This window comes from Cupressus sempervirens, chromosome 9, assembly GCF_028749045.1.
Source record: "Cupressus sempervirens isolate cs-2001-9-10 chromosome 9, ASM2874904v1, whole genome shotgun sequence".
NCBI classification, from domain to species: Eukaryota; Viridiplantae; Streptophyta; class Pinopsida; order Cupressales; family Cupressaceae; genus Cupressus; species Cupressus sempervirens.
The window spans coordinates 731,354,199-731,377,932 of record NC_143126.1 but is presented as its reverse complement, the minus strand read 5'-3'; the positions used below and the strand labels follow the sequence as shown (position 1 = coordinate 731,377,932).

At 34.4% G+C, this 23,734-nt stretch overlaps 1 protein-coding gene across 1 annotated transcript in view; it reads right to left on the bottom strand.

Moving 5' to 3' along the window:
- Positions 1-4,116: 4,116 nt before the first annotated feature.
- APG2 (Sec-independent periplasmic protein translocase) overlaps positions 4,117-23,734 on the bottom strand; it is a 36,302-nt gene continuing 16,684 nt past the window's right edge. Inside the window, exons 3-4 of the mRNA XM_089801876.1 lie at positions 4,958-5,248; positions 4,117-4,495 (exon numbers count right to left, since the gene is read on the bottom strand). Of these exons, the coding sequence (XP_089658002.1) occupies positions 4,271-4,495; positions 4,958-5,248 (516 nt within the window). The 3' untranslated portion in view covers positions 4,117-4,270. The remainder of the gene's footprint in view (positions 4,496-4,957; positions 5,249-23,734) is intronic.

Genomic DNA, 23,734 nt, shown 5'->3' with positions numbered 1-23,734 from the left:
GATCCTTTTGGAGAAGGATGTTCACTTTGAGGAAAGTTCACCCAGCTTATCCTCTAATCCTCTCCACACATAATACACAGTAGAAACTGATAGTGACACCAGCGATAGTGCTTCAATAGATTCAGACACATGGGGTTTTATTGACAATTGCAGTAAGAGGTCACGACATTAGTCCGGTCCACATGCATACACTGCCACAGTGAAAGGTCCTACACAGCATGGTACATGTTGTCTTCCAGCTCTAGCTTTGGTTGATGACTACATGGCAGACATTGTAGGTTTGTCCGTGGAGTCAAACACCGCAGACTTGGGAGACAAACTTGAGGACTTAAATCTTCTCTTTAATGAAGGTGATCCTTCTACATTTGTTGTGAGGGCTCTCTCTGACCCTCATGTCCATTCTCTACATGATAAATCTTCACAGGTTGGCGTGATTGTGGATCCTTATGAACAACAGTTGTCGGAGGTCTCTTTATCAGTTGAGGAGATAGATGGTTCATTGCAATAGGTTCAACAACCATCCTTGTCAGATCTACATTCATTCCTTTCAACACAGTTGGAAGGAGCGAACATCAACATCAATACAAGGATACTTGAATAGGTTTCAAGGCCACCATACATCTTCAGGATTGTACATTTGCCATTGTTTCTTTCAAAGGGGAGGAACATCATTCTACACTCTTGGACCAGCTTCTTCCTTGGAGCAACACTCAGTTGTTGGCATTCTTCATTTTTTTTTTGGTGGGGGGGGGTGGGTGGAGGGGGACTACCTTGTCTCTCTGCCTCTTCTTTCTTATGGGGGAGACTTTTTCCTCTTATGAGGTCTTGTTCTTCTCATTCTTCACTTATGTATATAGTGGATGTATGTCATAATGGGGGGTCTTGATTACTCCATCCATCCATGCATCCCTTTTCATCTCTCTTTTTGGGAGAGGGTTTTTCCCATGTGGTTTTCCCTCTTTCTCTACTTTATGAGAGATTGCATTTCATTATGTACATGGGTACCTAACATGGCCTAGTAGCCAGGACCCATCATGCATTTCATCCTAGTTTTCATAAGCTTAAGGGCATTCCCCTAAGTTGCAGTTAAGGGGGGATGTTGGTGTACATATGTATTTACTATTTACACTTACTTAAGTTTACTTAGGTTAATGCATTATTTTATTATTTTATTTTGTGAGACACTTAGGAGTTTGTGCACCTTTTTGAGTTGTCATGCTGACAATATAGAAGTACGCAACTCTATTTTAGCACATGTTGTCTACAACACTAATTTGCATGTTACACCTTTGTAAGCTTATCCTCTCATCATCACACTTACTTCTGTGCTTAATGGCGGATAACCCATATCTAGTGGACATGTGTCTAGTTGTATGACTTATCATGTAGCTGATTTCAAGGCATTCTAGATGTATCTCAGAGGTCTTTATATTCAGGCACTCCTAGTGTACTTTTACAACACATATTGAATGAATATATCATCGTCTTGATCATACTCTCTCTCTTTCTGGTCTACAGTTGTGCTTGTGTTTGAGTTCTTCATTTCTGGGTTAATTTTTCCCTTAGGCAAATCCTTACAAGGCAGAAGGTCAGATTCTAGGAAGATATTTGGATAATGGATCATCCCCTAATTGAGGAATTCGAGGATGGGACTCATATTAAAAGATGCAAACAATTATATGGGACTCTTGTGGGGCATTACTGGTATAATAACAATTGGGTTAACCTTGTTGATGTTAACCAGGCTTTCATAATATCCAGATTAATTTGAATGCCTTTTCTTTGTATCCTCTTGAGGAGGATAAGATGATATGGAGTGTTGATGCTAGTGGCCATTTCAAAGTTTCCTCTGTTTTCGAATCTAAGGAGAAAGGTAACTTCCCTTTATGGACAAAAGCTTGGATAAAAGGTCTTATACCAAAAATAAATATCTTTTATTGGATCTTGCTTCAGAATAAAATTCTTACTCAAGACAATTTGCAAAAAAGAGGCATTAATGTGGTTAATAGGTGCAGTCTATGTAAAGAAGGTTATGAAGACAAAGATCATTTGTTTTTAAACTGTACTTATAGTCCACAAGTATGGAGCTCTATTCTCAACTTCTGGAATATTACTTTGATTCATCAAAATAATATAGAACATTGTTTTAAGAGTTGGATCTGCCCATCTAAGGATACTGATGTTGATTTCCTATGGAAAATTACTCTTCCCCATCTCTAGTGGGGTATCTGGAAAGAAAGAAATAACAAAATCTTTAGAAATAAAGAAATGCCAAAGTGGGTGCTTGGCCAAAACATTGTCAGGGCAATAAAGGAAAATTTCAAGTCCTAGAGAAAATGTAATAAAGATTTTCAATTTGACAATCCAATGTTTTCCAAAGGTTTTAATATGAAGAAAGAAAATCCAAGATTGAATACTATATGGAAGGCTCCTCCTATGGGATGGCTTAAAGGGAATTTTGATGGGGCAACTAAGGGAAACCCGGGCAAAGCGAGTTGTGGAGGAGTTCTGAGAGATCATACAGGTAATATAGTAGATGCTATTGCTATACCTATTAGTATTTCTATTAGCCATAAAGCTAAGGCTACGACAGCTCTTTATACAATGAGGTTAGTATTTCTATTAACCATAAAATAAGACCAAACATGATTGGAATTGCCTATTTCTATTCCCATTCCTCATTTCCATTCCCATTCCATTTTTCTATTGTAATTTTCTATTCCTATGCCAGCAACCAAACGGGGCCTGAATTAAATGAGTACTATTCTTCAATTGTTGAGCCGCTCATTTGGGCTTCCCAAACCACACCATTTCCTAGAAAGAATGTACAATTCAAGAGGTGATCTCACGATAAGCTACGGTATTAGAATAGAATTAAATCCAATTGAAGGATTTTAATAATCTTAATGAGACTTAATACTTTAAAGGACCGTTCAATCACATCATTTTAAGGCTAATTCTAAATTTTTTTTATGTTTGACCTTTTATTAAGAATCTTGATAATCAAATTAGCCATCTAATTGATCTTATCCTCCTCAAATAAACTATGCATGTTGTTAACCTTCAAGATAATTTTTGTATTGAACTTGAATATCATCATAGTAAAAGTCATATCTTCCCACTCTTTGGACCTTTTCAATCTAACATTTGCTAACAACCTAGTTTTTTCTTTAATAGTTACCCTTAGGTAAATCTTACCACCGTATTCTTGGGTTGGGTTAAACATCTTGAAGTCTAACCCTTAGTTATTCATGTTTCTAATTTTCTTTGAATAACTTATTAGCCAAGTTATTGTCGTCCCCTCCAACGAAAAAATACGAACTTTCACTATAAAGAAAACAATGCAATCCTAGCTTCTCTATATTATATTGTTTCCTTGATTTGCCTCACCAACATTCTTATTAGCCTTCCATTTATATTCGTCCATTGTACGATAGATTTCCCTCTCTTTCCAAGTTGTCTATTGTCGACTTCTCATCTTCTCTCCCTTGTTTGTAACCTTATTGCTTTCACCTAGCAAAATTGTGATCAATCCTATGCTGGAAGAAGAATGTCAAAGAACAAAATCGCCCACATGTACAATGTTGACTTTGTCAACATGAGCCTCTTCTATACAACATTGAAATCATTATTTTCTTTAAAAAATTATATAAACTTATTAGCTTAATAAAATAATAATTTTATGATTTATTTTTTAATATTTAATATAATATATTTTTAATATTTTTTATAATAAAATATAACATGATATTGTTATATTTTAATTTTGATTATTTTATATTTCAATCTCAAAATACATAAACACTTCAATCCCATTAAAATTGTAATATATATATTAATTGTTAAAATTGTTTAATATATTTTTGGTATATAATATTTATTGTTATCAATAAGTAAAATATCGTCCATTTAAAGAGTTCATCATGCTACATATCTCATTCCGAATATTGATCCCAACGTTTTACGGACAAATTTTAGTCTCTGTACTCATTAACATACAGCTGATTATATTCAGTGGAGTTTAAATGAGAAAAATTATATTTTCAACTAAAAAGGCAATGCAAGGTTTTGCGACAATTTTCTATTGGAAGCTTAGGAATCTAAAAGCATCGAAGATAAGAAAATATCATACTATTCTAATCATAAATTTTGAATTTTCCAAAGGTACAAAAAGCTTGAAATTTCCAATTTAGTGGCTAGATATTTGAAAATTGATATACATTGATGCGCCTATAATATACATTGAACTGTGCTCTCCCACCTTTTTAAATTAGGTGATCTTAGTCTCGGGTGCAATCAGTTTCACAAGAAATGCACCGCCTAAATAGAGACCAATAAGTGGTCCTGCCAAGAGAACCTGAGTCAAGGGATCAGTTGAAGGCGTCAACACAGCTGCCGCAACCACAGCACCCACCACTACATATCTCCAAACTGAGAGCATTTGGTCTCCAGTCACCAACCCAGTCTGTCCAAGTAATAATTGTATGACTGGAACCTGTCGAGAATATATTACTGGTTTCAGTAAACTCATACGGATGAAATTTTCAGTGTAACTAGGTCTACAAAGTATTCATCAACACAAATTCAATCACTTTTGAAACCCAAATGTACATGGGTTGGGGCCTCCTGTCACAAATTTTATGGATTATATTCCATATCAAATGTGCAAGCAGCAAAGTGGAACCTTCAACTTATGCATAGAGGACAGGCACATTGCATATCAAACAGGATAAGTTGAAGAAGTTACAAGCCTTCAGTATCATAACTATCTTCTGGAAACTAAACAGCCGAACAAATTTTCTATCACACACACACATTCAAAAAGCATACTCAGTTTTTTCCAGAAACTCTCGCACAAACAATTTTTTTACCATAACAAATATACGCTATGGTTTCATTGAATAATTTCATTCAGAATCTAAAGCAATATAAATAAACTCTTTCTTAACTAAATTACCTGGAAAGCTAGTCCTGTGCTGAACATAAGCACCAGCACAAACTCGAAGTACTGATCGATTGACCACAGAGACTCCACAACTCCTTCAGCATAACTAACGAAGAAGTTTAGTGCTGCCGGAGTCAACACTTCATAAGAAAATGCAAGACCAGCATAGAAAAGGACTGATGAGCCTAGAACTATTGGCCCCAGAAATCTCTTTTCACGTTTTGTTAACCCTGGCACCACAAAAGCTATAATTTCATAAATGATGACAGGACTCCCCAAAAGTAGGCCACTATAGCCAGATACCTGCACATGAAAATAGCCTTAATGTCAATGATGAAAGGAATATCTATCTCGGGATACTTGCTGGCAATCCATTGCAATAAAACTCGAAGATAGCTCCAATCAAAATAAACAGTAACAATATAAAGAAGTATACGCCATACACATTCAAAGAAATGAATAATGGGGAATAAAAGATCAGACATTGTCTTTATATCTAGCATGCTCCGATGACACTTGATCGAAGAGAATAAAACTTTTCTACTTAGCATGTACCTCATTTTATATGATGGTCAACTTATCAAGAAGAGAAAGTCTCTACATTCTGCATCCTTGATACCTTTGATCAAAAAGACTGGGAGCTTTAAAACCCAATACAAACTATAATGTTACAATATATTTATCCCCTAACATATACTACATAACAATATAAAGCAAAAGGCTAACGAGGGGAGAAGTGATATATATGCCCTAAAAAACACAAACTAATATTGCTTAAAAGAGTGACAAACCCATAAGAACTTGTGTTATATGCGACCTACAATGCGGTAAAAAAATTGTATTGGCAGCCTATGCCCTTGAATTACCTAAGACCATTCCTAATGCTGTTCATTGTACCATGCATGATGAAGTTGGTGAGCAAACAGCATACAGATAAACCTGCCATAATCAGATACAGGACAATGGGAAAATTGCTATGTTCCATGGCATTTCAGGGATGGGGGGATGGAAGGGAGCGCATTTCAGGGTTCACAATTTGAGGGCCATTTTTCTGGACAGCTATATATATATATATATATATACACGGGGAGTAAGAGAGGTAACAACAATATCAATATGTAAATAAACCACGAGCAGCAGTATAACGGAAGTCTCCACATCAAAATACCATGGTCTATCAATATCCAAAAGTTTCAAACATATAAATATGGCAATCCATGATACTACGCCTCATTCGAGCTATCAATATCCAAAGACTTGGAACCATCTGAGTCACCATCACTCTGCCTGAATTGGATCATCTAATGGTAGCCCGATTATTCCTGGTTGCACCTTCTCCAATCAATCTGCATAGCATATTCAAGATCAACATCCCATCATGCTGTTGTAGCCCATTGATACAAAAGTCTCAAGGCACTAGTTTTTCAGCTCACTTCGAAGCAAGTTTGTTTCTCGTAATGGAGTGGACAAAGCCACAAGTAGACCACTTTCTCTTTGCAGCAAAGGAACTAGCAATCTGTGAGAGAAAATGAGTGGCAAGCTGATCCAACTCCAGTGTTTCCTTCACATGAAATTCCCGCCAACCAGTGGAGCTTTTCTATACAACAGTGGCCTCTATGTCCTAGCCTCTAGTTGATGAACATAGGACCATGAAGATCAGCAAACTGGAGCCACTACTCTTGAGGAATGGTTGCTTGCTTGTTGCTATACATTTTTATGAATGATTGTCATAAGTCCCTCTATCACCTCTTCGTCCTAAGAAGGCAGCATTCAGCCAGTTCTAGGTGCATACCACTTGGGACTACGAGCATAGGCCTAATATGCTTCTCATAGAATTGTAATTCAAGACCCTTTTGACAAATTGTTCTCTTCATTTTATTAAGTGTACTATCAAAACTCTTATAGATCTCCCAAGCTTGGAAAGTCTGTATCTGCATACTGGATCACCCCCACGGTTTGTTATATGATAGAGCAAATATACCTGAAAGCAACATTTGAAATTTAGAACTTCAAAAATAAAAAGTAAAAGGAAGTGTAACAAACTCAAACAAAAATCTTACTTGATATTGGACCACAAAATGTCATTAAGGACTCAGTGTAACAAACTCAAAAAAAAAATGGTACTTGATACTGGACCTCCAAATGTCATTTAGGACTCTCTCTCATTAGGCCCTTCTTCACTCTTTGTTGAGCCAATTTTTCCAATCTCTACAAACAACCATGGATTGTTGTGCATCCTGCACCTTCAATATCCTCTCCAGAAAAATAAAATAGCTAGCATGTCTAGTCTCAACTAATTTGAGGAATATGTTCTTTGAATAAAACTAGAATAGTGCAAGTGAGATGGTTACATACAAACATTTGTATGTCCGAAGCCTCTGCCACTGCTAACTTCAAACCGTCTATTTTGCCAATGTCTTTCAAAGCATTATACAAAAGCAAGTAAACATCAGGGACTCCAAGAAATATGTTTATAAGTACACTCAATCATCAAATCAGCTAACTTACAAACACAAGTTGAATTTGACACAACCTGCATAACATTAGACGGCCCAACCTCCTTTATGGTCTCCTTCAAAATGGCAAATTGGAAATGAGCATCTAAGTTTCCCAGAACAATAGTTCCAAGACTCAAAATTCGAGAGTACTTGGCAAGCCCAAAATTCTTGACTTAACAAAAACTTGGCAGCTTAGAGTATACTATAAATAAATATTCTAAAAATACATAATTTTTGTGCAAAATTCAATTACAAAAAGTATTGATTTAAAAGCAGACATTTTGTTAGTAAACAGATTTGTCTTCTTGCAAATCCCTCCACAACTGACTCTTAAATGCCCAAGCTGAAAGACAAACTCTGCAACAGTTGAGTCACTTGCAATTATTTTGTCAAGTGCTCTATGAATTTTGCTATGAAGGTACAGCTCCCTTCTTTGAATTTCCAATGAATTAAAATATTGATTATGCCTTTCACCAGAAGGCAAAGAAGACATACTGACATTCACCTATAAACATAGAATGAATTTGATGATTAATTAAAATGATTTAGGGAGGAGACTAAATATATGGCACACAGACCATTTAAATGATCTCTCATTTACAAAGATATAGAATGGAGATATAATAAAACTTTTTGCATATTTAGTGCATAAAACCACCTGATTTCATGACACGCAAAATCCTTGATAAATGAGAGAAAAATAATATTTCAAATATGATTAGAGTAACCACAAAGTCACTTCCAACCAGAGAAACATAAATTCAAGCTAACAGATCTCAAAATAAATTTCTCTTCATTCCAAATATATAAACAAAATGACCACGTGATCATTCTGCCTTTGCACCATAAACAACTTTACAAGTTAAATACTATCTCCTTCCTTCATTTCTCTATTACAAACTTGAACCCTAAAAATGTCTTCTCTTTCCTTGAGAAATGCACCAGCATATGAAAAAGAGAAGAAACGCTTTTACAATAGATTTTCCCCTATTTAAATAATTTCCCCCAAGAAGTTGGTAACTACCATAACTCTCCTTACTGAAACAATTTACATTTTATCTCCTTACTTCATTTCTCCACTTTGATTTCTATGATTAAGTGCAATTTTATTTTGCACTTTACAATAATATTAATTCCTAAAGAATTAACTTATCTTATGTCTATCAACTTGCCCATTCTTTACTTTACGGGCACATATTGCAATACTAATTAATTCTTTTTAAAGTTAGGTGAGAAATTAATTTTGCATAATAATTTAATACTTAATTACTTTGCACTTGATATTTAATTCCTTTAAAGAATTAAACATTATATAAATATAAAATAATAATAATAATTTAAGATCTTTCTCTTTTTCTCACATCACTATTGGGAAGGGATTATTTAGGGTTACAAAATATGAGGTAACAATGGCTCTCTCAGGGGGTTGTATTCTATGCTAGAATGCAGAGAACTCTAGAATCTTCAACCGCAATCTAGTGCCTTATCCATTGAGCCATAGAGTCACCATTTAATGCATCTTCAAATTATTTTCAAGAAATTTCCGTGTTGTTCTAGAATCCATTTGTGACCTTGCTGTGAATTTTGCATTGTTTATAATTCGTATTTGAATATCAACAAGGATTAAGGCATAATTTTCCCACCCATTTAAAGAGCATTACTGCATTGTTGATCATCAAAAACAACATCCACTTCTACGCCAGATTTCCTTTGTTGTTGACATGCAACTTTTAGGTTTTCCAAATTATCTTCTATCAAGAAAACTTTCACCCCTTTGAATCTCCGAGTGTAGACTTTTTCTATAGGTTGGCACCCATCTTCGACACTTATCAAATAACGAGCAGACATTTCAAAGCAAAATCCAGAGACTCTCTTCTTTATAGTTCACATCAACTATTTGACATCTCAAGTTGTTCATCAAGGCATTTTTGCAGCTCCATTTGCATTTGCATTCTCTATAATTTGTATGCCCGATCCACCATCCAAATTAGAAAGGGTATCTACAACAACATTCTATTCTTATATACCCATCACCTTAAGAATTCCTTTTGGTGTTGCCCTATCTTGTCTGCCAAGTTGTGCAATAAAATCAATAAGTGATAGTGGAGATTAGAAGTCTATTGCAATCGATGTTTTCCAGCGCCACTTGAAGCAGTGGGGCTATTGAGTGCACTATGAAAGCCCGTTATAGCACCACTATCCATTAGTAGAAGTTCCTTTACGTGATACATATTATATGAACTTGCAGTGGCAACCATGTTCAATTTCAAATTGGAAAGTTAGAAGATTAAAATTTTGGAAGGTGGCCCGAAGTTCCATTTCAAACTTCCTTGAAAACTCGATCTCCCAAGATAGTGCTCAGGTCCCAAATATTACTTTGTCCTTTTCAAATGCTAGTTGGGTCCATGAACTATCAATTTCTAGGGCTTTTGAAAATTCTCGCCACAAGATTTCCTTTCGGGTCCAACTTATTTGCCTTTGTTCTTGGGGTTGATTGAAGAGCAAAGGGAAAAATGTACACCTATTGCAACCTTATTGTGAAGCAGCAACAAGATGAAAAAACTAAAACTGAGGCAAGCCAAAAATTTCAAAACAGGAACAGTTATTTACAATGAAGAGGAAAAGAGCGAAACAAAGAGCTAAATGTGACCATTTATAGGGTGGTGAATATATGAGCCTTTTCGAATTAATTTTCAGTAAAATGGAAGCAGGTTTTGCAAAAAGTAAACCAATAACAACAAATGTGTAGGGCTTCTCTCATAAAAAATACAAGGCAAGGGTGGAAAGATAATCATTCAAGAGTTTTCTCATGAACAACATGAATTTCTTCACAATTAAAATGTGAAACCAACCTCTTGCATATCATTTTTCACAGTTGTATTTAAAATTCTAGCAAACTCTTCCATACCTTGATCTTTTGATTGCTGTATTGGTTCCTCCAAAGGTGATGTTGAGGAGAGAACTGCAGGGTGCTGAAAAACAAATGGATCTTTCTCTTCCTCTTGGTTGTCATTTGATTCCCCTTCAACATCCCTTTCTTGCACAAATTCCATTCCATCACTTTCTTCTTTCTCACACACTTTTTCCTCTACTTTTTCTAGCTCTTACGCAAGAGGTCTCTTTTTGATGAGGATGGCACCATAGAAAGATTTAAAAAATCTTACTTCCTGCAACTTCTCTAAGTGGATTGGTTCTAAATGGGGGTATAAAGATGAAGATATCTACATTATCCTCATTTCTTGCAGGAACCCATCCTTCCAAAATTTCTGGATATTTCTCAAATATCTTCTGGATTTGTCTTCAATAGAGCCGCCAACCTCCATCCTAGGGGAGGTACCTCTAAATGTCTAAAAATCGAATGCACAAGGCCCTTTGATCCCAAGCAGAGTTGCCAAATTTGGTACTAGTTCGAACCAATACGTGGTTCACAGGGCAAAGTGACAAACCCTAGTAACTAAAAAAAATATAAACAAAATAACCACATGATCATTTTGCCCTCGCACCATTAACAAGTTTGCAAGTTAAATACAATCTCCTTCCTTAATTTCTTTGTTACAAACTTGAACCCTAAAAATGTCTTCTCTTTCCTTGAGAAATGCACCGGCATATGAAAAAGAGAAGAACCCCTTTTACAATAGATTTTGCCCTATTTAAATAATTTCCCCCAAGAAGTTGGTTAACTACCATAACTTCTCCTTACCGAACCAATTTACATTTAATCTCCTTACTTCATTTCTCCACTTTAATTTCTAGATTAAGTGCAATATTTATTTTTCAATTTACAATAATATTAATTCCTAAAGAATTAACTTATCTCATGTGTATCAACTTGCCCATTTCTTTGCTTTACAAGCACATATTACAATAATAATTAATTATTTTTAGAATTAATTAGGTGAAAAATTAATTTTGCAAAATAATTTAATACTTAATTACTTTGCCCTTAATATTTAATTCCTTTAAAGAATAAAATATTATATAAATGCAAAATAATTTATAAAATTTAAAATGTCTCTTTTAAATTTCTCACACTACTAATTGGGAAGGGATTATTTACGGTTACAAAATGAGGTAACACATTTGTAAAGAGAAAATGCATGGTTTTATAGCCAAAAAAACATGTGAAAAATGTGTTATTACCAACATCTCACTTGTGTTGGCATTATTATCCACGTTTTTCCTAAGTATATGAAAAACACACAAATTAAACTTGTAAAAACATGTAGAGCAAAAAAAATAGAGTACTCAGCAACTCAAAGCAAGCTTCCCACTCCCGACATTGGAAGTCAAGATTTTGGTTTCTTCCTGCTCTGTTTCGCTTCTATAGAGAATTGTAATTTTGTTAAGCATAAATGCCCTTGGTTTTATGGCCAGCTGAACCTCTTCTTGACATCTTGGTCTCCCTTCTTTGAGCCTACTACTGCTAAGGTTACTTCAGTGCCCACTTGGATCAGACCGTATAACCATCCTCTGATAATGCATGTTAGAGCTCATTAAGAGAATGATTTGAGTTGATTGGTTCCTTTGTGAAGTTGGACTATGGTTCAGTTGTTCCTCATTGCAGATACACCAAAGTTTGTGCAATCACCAACATATCTAAGCCAATGTACCATTCTAAGATACATTCTTCTCAAGGCACTTGGACCTAATACCTTAATTATGAAGGTCCCTCCTTCGTGTGCTTTGATGCAACAAGATTGACCACAAGGTTGTGGGTTTCTTTTCTTCTAGATCAGTCACTAAAATGAATGGTTCGTAAGGTACAATGCTGCTTGTAGATTTTGCAAATGTAATTGCAAGAAAAGTGGGCTGGAGGAAACTCCGCGGTTAAGAGCGCTTCAGTTGGAATACTATTGGGATGGGTGACCTCTTGGAAAGTTTGATGCTTCACCTCTGTGTGCATCACCTAGATGCAATGAATGCTGAGTGTTCCATACATTTTCTTTGGAGATGGGTTCTTGTAAGCCACTATTCATGAAACATGGGTGAATGAGTTTGACTCAAAATCTACACAGTTAAATCCTAATAGCAATATCACAATCTATAAAAGTGTTCGATAACAATGGGAAATAAATGTCTTTTTCCTTTCCAAACTCTTCGATAGAGTTTCTCAACTACAGTTTTAAGTAATTTTTAACCACAAATCTCCCACAAGCGAAGTTTTACCAAAACTTTTCCACAACTTGTTTTGGTTCTCTCAACTCTGTGTTTTCAAAAGCTATGAGGTGTCTTTTTCAAATCAAACAATCACCAATCCCCTCTTTGGATGCATCACATTCCACAACAAACAAAAGAGACAAATCTAGTACAACAAGTACCGGACATGAGCTCATTGCCTATTTAAGCTTATCAATAACTTCTTCTGCTGATTTTGTCCAAGCAAAAAAACCTTTTCCCATATCTATTATTAATAGTGTAGTAAGTTGTGAAAACCCATTGACAAATCTTCAATAATAACAGTAAAGGGCAAGGAATCGAAGCAGTAACTTCTGCTGATTTTGCACAAGTGAAAAAACCCTTTTTCCATATCTATTATTAATAGTGTTGTAAGTTGTGAAAATACATTGATAAATCTTCAATAATAACAGAAAAGGGCAAGGAATCCTCTCAACCGAGCCAATATGGTAGGAAGGGGCCAGTCCAAGGTGGCTTGGACCCTTTGCTGATCAGCTTCATCACCTTGCACACAAAAATGATCCAAATATTTTTAAAAATGCCATTCCAGATTCACACCTTTACAAAAAGAGCATACTATTAAAATATCCTTAGAACTGTATCCAAATGCTTCAAAATACAAATGATCCACCCAAGTTTTACAATAAATCAAAATGTCATCAAAGAAGACCAAATCACATTTTTTCAACTACTTCTTAAATACTTGGTTCACTAAAGACTCAAAAATAGTCAAAACATCTGTTAATCATAAGGCACAGGCAGGAACTCAAAGTGTCCAAAATGGCATTTAAATGTATATCCTTGACACTCATCTAGTGTGACCTAATCTCAAATCAATCTTTGAGAAATGCATGGTTCCATAATCCTAGAACTTTGTAGTCAACATACATGCACATAGTACCATCCTTTTTCTTAACGAGAACCACTGATGAAGCAAAAAGGTTAGGAACTAGGCCAGATATGGCCCATGTCCAAAAGCTCTTGGATGACATTTTCAATTTCATTTTACCTTCTTCAATGGCAACAGGGTGTAGTAATCATTGGGTTGAAACCTAGTTCCAGCTCTATTATATGCTGAAATTCTCTACCAAAAAATGGTACTTGAGGTAAATCATTAAAAACAAGATTGCAATTATCCAACATAGATTAGAATTTAGATATCAATATGGTAGGACCTCTTTCCTGTGGATGAATCAATTGATGTCGCTAAACAATGGGCTGCCAACAAACTTGTCCTCTCTTAAAAGATAGTTCCATTTCTTTATGCAAAAATAACTCCAAAAGCTCCATTAGCAAACCTTGAGGCACTTACTTCCTTCCCTTTTGACTTAAATTTCAGCTCCATTGTTTGGTAATTTTAAGTGACCTCCCCCAAATAATTTAACCATTGTATTCCTAGAACCATGTTGTTCCCTCCAAAACCTTCTACATAAAAATCATCATGCACCATGTGCCTCCCTAAAATGGTATCAAGCTGTTGAATCCTCTTTGTACATGGGATAGTAAGGCCATCAACCAATACAACATTAAAACCTTCAAAATCTTTTGTTTCTAATTCACTTCTCACGAGTCACAAACATTGCCTCATCTGTATGTTAGTTTTAAGGATCTCCGATAGAGAGAAAACTATTATATCAGAATGGAATAGTTGCAACTATCCTTACTTGATATCTTAGACTATAAAAGGAATGAGGCAAACTTGCGTCTTTGTCTGTCAATTAATATAATCTTCAGATTCAGTTGCTGTCCAGTAATCTTCAGTATTATTCACCAAATGAAGTATCAATGATATTAATTGTAATAACCTACAGAGAAGAGAAGTAGATCGCTGGGACTTGTATGCCTTAGATTAATATTAATCCCAATGATCTCTCGGCACATATATACAAACATGAAGAGTCACGTCTCCATAGAGACATGACTCTACGTAGGCATGATTAACTATTATTTTAAACATAACAGATGTTTACCGATCATCACATAATGTATTCCATTTGAAATCGGCAATATATATAACATGTTACTTTGTAATCAGTGGCAAATACAAAGCCCCAATAATCTTCAAGACATAAGCCCGATACACATGAAGTTTATCTTGTGAATATATATATATATATATATATATATATATATATTTATTTATTTATTTCACTAGTTAATAAACATAATTCATTAAATCATGATTTCAAGTATACAAAATTACTTCAACTAATGCTATACATCAACACTCCCTCTTAGCAAGGGAGAAGTAATAAAACTCCTTAATAGATACTAGAGTACAAAAAATCTGTACATATCACATTATCTGACTTTAACACTCTAAAATAGTGACTTGTCAAATAATTTAAATCACCATGCTATGAACACTATCATAACATATATTATGATCTCTAATTGTCCGAAACAATATCTAGAGTAATCATAATGCATTTGTTATCAATGACTTCCAGCATAACCGGAACAAACATCATGATAACAGGCCTATCATTTGCAAGATCTTCACCTTTCAAAGGCTTACCTTCTGAATATATATGTCCATGAAAGATCATCACCTTTCATTATATATCTGATGCAACTAAACAACCATAGAAGCATATACACACATAAATTGAAAAATTAAATTCAATATCCAATATTACAATTTAATCATACCAAGTTTTCCTCTGAAGTATTCCAACTTCACTTTAGCAAGAGGCTTGGAAAAGATATTCGTTGTTTGCTAATTAGTACTGATGTACTCCAATTTGATAACACCTCAATCCACCATATCTCTAATGTAGTGATAAGGAATTTCAATATGCTTAGAACGATTGTGAAAAACTAGATTAGCTCAAAGCTTGATACAACTCTGATTGTCGCAATGAATCACAGTGGGCTTCAAAGGCCATTTGAACAAATCAACTAGCAACTTCCGTAACCATACACCTTCTCTGGCTCCCAAAGAAGAGGCGATGTATTCTGCTTCAGTAGAACTTGATGCAACTAAGGCTTGTTTTCTGTTGAACCAAGAAATCATACCAAATCCAAGACTAAAGCAACATCCAAAAGTACTCTTACGTTCAATAGAGTTGCCTGCCCGATCAGAATCTAAATATCCATGAAGATTGATGTCTACTTATTCATTTCTGATACCCATGCCAATAGTGCCTTTTAGATCTCTCAAAATGTATTCAGCTGCATGTAGATGTATCTTATTTGGTGCACACATAAATTGGCTTAAGGTATTAGTAGCATAAAATATGTCAAGACGAGTATTCACTAAATATATTAAGGATCCAACAATCTGCCTGTAGTAAGTAGGATCCATAGGTTCAGATTTGATCATATCATCCTTCAGCTTGTGTAGGTTGACTTACATAGGAGTAGTAGCTAGTTTACATTCCATCATTCCATCAACAGTATATTTTCCCTGATTTAGAAAAATGTAGTTACCCTTTTGCTAGACTTAAGGAAGTAGTGGAGAAGACCTAGATCTTTCATATCGAACTCTGTTGTTAGTTCTTGTTTGCACTTCTTTATAAGATGTTCTTCACCTATTATCAACAAATCATCAACATATAATACAAGAATAATCATGTCATCACCATCTATCTTGAAGTATAAGTTAGGATCAGCTTCATTTTTAGAATACCCTAACTTTGTTAGATAGTTGTCTATTCTTTCATACCACGCTCTAGGAGCCTGTTTAAGACCGTACAGTGCTTTCTTTAACTTACACACGTGAGATTTTTTGTCATGGGTGTAGAACCCTTCTAGTTGCTCAATATAAACTTATTCAATTTTCTCATTTATGAATGTTGTTTTAACATCCATTTGATGAACTTTCCATCCTTTGGATGCTGCGATAGCCAAGATAATTCTAATTGAAGTGTATCTAGCAACTGGAGCAAATGTTTCTTCATAATCGATACCTTCTTTCTATGAGAAACCTCGTGCTACAAATCTGACTTTGTACTTTTCAATGCTGTCATTAGGTGCATGCTTGATTTTGAACCGCCACTTAGAAGAAACAACTGATTTGTTTTTAGGTCTGGGTACAACATCCCATACATCATTTTTTAGTTTAGAATTATATTCTTCAATCATTGCTTCTTTCCAAGGTTTTCTTGATAAGGCTTCTTCAATATTTGAAGGTTCTGTTTTTATAAGTTCAGTTAATACTATTACATAACATGACTAATTTCTTGTTCTTTTACTTTCTCGAATTACTTCATTAGGTTCAACATGATTCTCTTCTATCATTTTCCTAGCCCAAAGTGGCCTCTTTTTATTGTTAACATTTTCAGTATCCTCAGGATTTTATGTAGTGGTAGAAGAAGGTTCGATATCATTCTCCCTCTCAATTTCAGCTGAGTGATTTTCATCTATTTCAGTGATAAGTTCTATAAGTGATTCATCACTGTTTTTAGAAAGATTGAAGGAGATATCTTCTTCAAATTTCACATCTCTACTAATCTCAATTGTTCTTTGACCCGAAAAAAAAACCCTGTAGCCTTTGGTTGTTTCACTGTATCCAATGAGTATCCCCTTCTTTCTAGATGGTTCTAGTTTTGTTCTTTTCTCTTTAGGAATGTGAATATAAACAGAACACCCAAATATTCTCAAGTGACTTAGATATGGTTTGATACCCGTAAATACTTCTTCAGGAGTGGTGTTCTCTAATACTGAGTGTGGACATCTGTTTTGAATGTAAACTGCAGTGTTAGATGCTTGAGCCCAGAAAGAAGTATGAAGGTTTGATCATGCATCATTGCTCTAGCTGATTTAACAATTGATCTATTTTTACGTTTTGCAACTCCATTCTGTTGAGGATTATATGGTACAAAAAACTCCCTCTTAATCCCAACAATAATGCAAAAATCTTTGAAAATTTTAGAGATGTATTCACCTCCACTGTCTGACCTTAGTATTTTTATTTTCTGTCCTAACTGGTTTTCAACTAGAGCTTTGAATATCTTGAATTTTGATAATACTTCAATTGATTCCTTCTGTTTTAGGAAGTAGATCCAAGTTCTTCTAGAATACTCATCAATAAAAATTACATAAAAGAGACACCCATTTAGGGAAGGTACAGACATAGGACCACAAAGGTCAATGTGGATAAGTTCAAAAATAGATTTTGATTTGTGAACACTTTTAGGAAACAAATGCTTAGTGTTTTTGCCTAAGGCACATCCTTTGCAAATGCTTAAGTGATCAATTTTGAGACTAGGTAATCCTTTTACAATTTTTCCTATAGATGATAATGCGCGATAGTGAAGATGACCTAGCCTCCTATGCCAAATTTCGGTAGAATTTGAAGTTTCATGACTTAGGGCTAAATTTTGATTATTACAAAGTTTATATAGACTTCCGTCTCTAAATCCAATAGATAAAGCTTTCTTGATATTAGAGTTCTTTGGCCAAGATAGAGCTCTGTCCTCTTGAAAGGTGACTTTGAATCCTTGATCAGCAAGACCAGAAATAGAGACTAAATTCTTTTTTATACCAGGTACATATATAACATTTTTGAGTTGGAGAGTAATCTTTGAAGTTAGGTGAATTGAGCAGGACCCAATACCTTTGATTGGATGAGTAGAATTATCTCCAATGGTGACTTCTTCATAGGAGTATTCTGAGAAGCTTTCAAATTTGTCTCTAAAACCTATTATATGTTGAGATGCTCCACTGTCAATAATCCAAGTATTTTTATTTGAGTTTAATTCACTTGAAAGAGCTAAATAAAATGCAAAGTTTTCTATTTCTTCTTTCTCTACTTTCTCTTCTTTGACTTCTACTAGGGCTGCTTGAACTCTTTCATTCAGGGCAGAAATTGTGTGAGTGACCAATTTTGTCACATTTGAAACATTTTACTTTAGAACAATAGTGTTTCTTATATGGTTTGTCAAATTCTTTCTTATTATGTTTGAATTTTCTTTTCTTGTTTGAATTTGCATGAAGAGCTTATATGTCTCCCTCTTGATTTATACTTAATCCTCTTGAGACTAATCTTGATTCTTCTTGTGTGCATTCATTTTTTAGTAATTCAAATTTAGGAAGCTCAAGTCGGGAGTTTAGACTTCGAATAAATGTTTCCCAAGATAGATGAAGTCCTCTTAATGCTATCATGCTAAGTTCTTTGTCATCAACTTGATTTTCAATCATTGCAAGTTGATCTTTTAATTCAAAAATTATTAGAAAATAGGACGTAATTGACTCCTCATTATTCATCTTTTTGTATAGTAGATCTTGTTTTAGGGTTAGCAATCTACTAGTATTGTTGATCTCAAGCGTGTCTTTAATAGTAGAGAACATCTCAAATGTAGTCTTAAGAGTTGATATAGAAGGAAGAATATGATCCTTCATAGCATCTATGATAATTTTCATGGCCTTGTTGTTGTGTCTTTTCCATGTCGTTTTATCTGGATCATTTTTAGGCACGGATTTGTTTGATTCTATGTACTCTTCTAATTCCATTTCTCTTGATATTATCATGACTCGAATTTTCCATGATAAAAAGTTTGATGCTCCCTCAAGTCTATCCTCTAATCTTACGTGATTAACCATTTTGATTTTGGGGATATAATTTAAATTTTATAAATCTGAGATTTTTTATTTAATTCTGAATAATAGAGTTTCTTATTAGAAGGGCTCTGATACCATATTAGTTTTAAGGATCTCTGATAGAGAGAAAACTATTATATTAGAATGGAACAATTGCAACTATCCTTACTTGATATCTTATAGACTGTAGAAGGAATGATGCAAAACTGTGTCTTTGTATGTCAGTTAATATAATCTTCAGATTCAATCGCTGCCCAGTAATCTTCAGTATTGTTCACCAATGGAGTATCAATGATATTAATTGTAATAACCTACAGAGAAGAGAAGTAGATTGCTGGGACTTGTATGCCTTATTTTGATATTAATCCCAGTGATCTCTCAGCACATATATACAAATTACAAACATGAAGAGTCACGTCTCCGTAGAGACATGACTCTACATGACCAAAGGTCACGTAGGGTCATGCCTCTACATAGGCATGACTAACTATTATTTTAAACATAACAGATGTTTGCCGATCATCACATAATGTATTCCATTTGCAATCGGCAATATATATAACATGTTACTTTGTAATAGGTGGCAGATACAAAGCCCCGATAATCTTCAAGACATAAGCCCGATACACATAAAGTTTATCTTGTGAATATTTAAAGACATATAGATATATATATATATATATTTTTTTTTTTTTTTTTTTTTTTTCACTAGTTAATAAACAGAATTCATTAAATCATGATTTCAAATTTTCCAGTATACAATATTACTTTGAATAATGCTATACATCAACACTATAAAGTTGTGGATCACCCCATTATCAAATATAATTGTAATTTTCCTCCCTTGTAGAGCTCCTCAAACCCTACAAAGATGATATGTAGGTACACCAAAGCAGGGGTGCATGAAAAGCACAATTAATTTCTCCTTGGTTCCATTTTGGCTTCTTCCTTTGCCTTTTCTTTGAGCCATTTATTTTTTATGAAAAGTTTTATTCTGAAATAGCTCCTTTTGTTGTGCCAGTGGTGGTTTGTTGGAATAAAATTTGATTTTAGGCATGAATGATTCCAAAGTCAGAGCCCAATTAATGGCTTCCTGCAATGATGGTGAATCAAAACCCTTCACCCAACCTCTAAGAGGCTCAGTTAAGCCCTCCATGAAAAGAATAGAAAGTCCACTTTCACAGAAATCTAGCCCCATCACTGACAACCTCTAATATTCTACCAGAGTTATTCATATCGTATTGTCTTGACTATGCCAACTCTCTAAGATGCAGTGTTCTAGGTCCTTCCTACCAAATCTGTTGATAAAACATTGGCTGAATTAATCATATGAATTGATCAAAGTTCAAGCTATGTCCTTGCGTAGCCATCCTATGGCACCATCAGTCATGAGCTATGCCCTCCAAGTGATTTCTTTTTAATACATTGGGTTAAATGAAAAGCATGTGCCTATTTTTTGTACCCAAGCACAAATTGCACATTTATTTGACCCGCCATAAAAAGGAATGATCAACTTACCTAATCCAAGTTATAAGTCTCTATGAGGTTGATTTATATTTTGTCTGTTGTCATTCTTTTTTCCATTTTTCTTCTTATGATTGCAAAAGTTAGTTGGCACATCTCCACGCTAAATACTGCTCCAAGAGCCTTCTATTCATCAAAATAAGCTACAAAATTGTCAACCTAATTTTGTCATTCCTCTATTTCAAGTTCTACTCTCTACAAAAAATTAGGTTAGAAAGGCATAGATGCCAAACCAACAGTTGTCCTATTATTTGTGGCTGCAGTAGCCCTTCCTTCACCAACGTGAAGGTCTTGAAGTGTTCAAATTTTGCATGGGTTATAACAATTGGGCCATTAGATTTATTATCTGGTGTTGTCCCTGACTTATAATGATGATAGCATTATATTAAAAATCAATCTTCTCCTCATTTGCCAAATATCAATGATCAATCTTTACATTTGTCGCTCATTTCTACCTCTTCAATTTATTCACCTAATTCTTGCAATTTTCCTCTTTTTCTCTAATAAAAACTTATTTCTCTATCACTTAGCTGCATAAAATTATGTTAATTGTAATGCTGCAAGCTAGTGAGATCATGCTCTAATAACATTGTAATGACCCTCTCTAGTATTTTTAATATTTTAATTTATTTAATTGTAATTTTTGCAATATTGGAATAAAAACCAAATATTTATAACATCATGTAATAATGATAACATAAAATTCTTTAAGCCAAACTAAAAGCCACAAATATAAGTTGTTATGTTCTTGCAGCTACCAAAATTTACCCCTGAATATATAAATAGTTTGTCTATGGCCAGTAACAAGGAATGTGTGTCAGCTGTAAGACACATAAACTAATACTTATTAAGCTTAGACTTCCTTTAGAAACAATACAGCATCTCCCTATGCAAAAGCCTAAAACACAACAGTAACTTATGAGCCTCTTATATGGGAGGTCTTGGGTTCAAGTCTACTCAAACTTAACACATAATAATAATTAATATAGGCTTCGGCCAATTACCGATCCCAAAAAAACAATACAGCATCTCCTTCATAAGATTTGAAAAATTGCAACCCACAAGAAAAACAAGGAAAATAATCGTACAACACCTTGCTAAGGTCTAAGCATTCAAAAATTAACAGAATGCAGTGGCATTCAATATTAATTAAATATAGTCCAAAATTATGACTGGCTGTATACGACAGCCACTGAAAGTCCATTTAAAATATTAACTTGCAGCTGAAATCCATATGGCTACCTCCTTTGTCATCAAATAGCACTCATAACAAATAAAGACACGTTATGCACAAATAATAGGTATGGCTGGGAGGTACAGAAGGTACAGCTACAATAAAATAATAAAAGGTTTATCCTTAAGCACTCACCACAATATTATTTGGTACTGACTGATCCAGCCAACTATAGCATATAGATTTGCCACTACAATAGTATTGAAAATAAAATAATCTAGAAATCACTTAAATTGATATATATTAAAACAAAATCTACCACTCAATGAAAATCCCAATCACAACTGAAACTGAAACACTGTAATGTTCTCCCACAAATGTGACTCTTGATTGGAACCACCTCAACTAGAAACCAAGAGGATTTTAGTCCTTTAAAAGCCTGCAGCACAGGGTTTTCTATTAAAGTAATATTGCAATGTTTTCTATTAAGTAGTTTTCTGGTAATTTTCAATTCTGTAATTCAGTCAGTCAGTTTTAGTAACTTCCATTTATGCCTTTAGTTTTTGATCGTTTCCATTATGGAAAGATCTTCTGTGGTCTTCTGTTTAAGGAGTATTCCTCTCCTTTGTTTAAAACAACAATCAATTATCAATTCATGGAATCAGACTATACACTAGTTTTTGGCGAATAAAATTCATGGTCCATTTACCTAAAAAAAATTACAGGTTTTTTTTTAACTTTAACTTTTTTTAAACAATAACGGATTCTACCTAGAAATTTTGAGGTAAATTTTAAAAGTTTTTGGCCCAAATTTTTTTTTAATAAAATTGAGAATTTTTGGTTTTGGCAGATTTTTGTAATAAAACTAGTGGACAATTCCCAGAAATTGTCGCAATTTCTAGAAAAAAAAATAATGAACCTTTTTTCAAGATAAAAATTGTGGTCTTTGACCATGGAAAGCCTGAGAGTTTTAATTCTTCTACAAACTTCGCAGGTTTTTTGCACATTTGGAGGTTTGATGGTTTCTGCGGATTTCCTTTTAGATCTGCAAGGGTTCTTTGTTCCTGTAAACGAGGGTTTGAAATTGTTATAGTGTTGATTCAATAATTAAGACAATGAAAGCTCCTTAAGTAACAATTTAAGAACGATGTTTCTATAAGAGAAACAATTGTGAACTGAAAGAAACAGAAAGTTTCTAAAACTATTTAAATAGCAATGAACATGAAATAATAAATAAGACAATATCAATTCAATACCTTCCCTTAATAATCATTCTACTAAATACACCAAGTTGCCCCCTAAATTTTACAAACTTGTCCAAGATCAAAGACTTGGTTAGAAAATCTACAATCTAATCCTTAGTTAGAACATACTACAGGAACACAATTCCATCTTCAACATCTTGTCAAGTAACATGAGAATGAAACTCTATATGTTTTGTCTGCTCGTGGAAGACTAGATTTTTGGCAACCTTTAGCACCACTTAATTGTCACAAAACAAGGGTGAAGGTCCTGTTTGAAACAATTTCATGTCAAAAGGCATCCTCCATAGCCATATTGCCTCACATGCTACTTTAACAGTCCCCCAATACTTTGCTTCTGTCAAGGAAAAAGCTACTACCTATTGCTTCTTACTAGTCCATGCTATTGTAGTCGTACCAAGATTGGAGACATGCCCAGAAGTAGACTTCCAGTCAACAACAAGACCAGCTCAATTTGAGTCTATAAAATCAATCAGTCAAGGCCTTTACTTCTGATCTGCAGAATGTCAAAGTCAGGTGCCCCTTCCACATATCTCGATACACACTTCACAGTAACCCAATGTTCTGGCTTTAGGGGCTGTCATGACATGAGATATGTAGCAAATAGCATAAC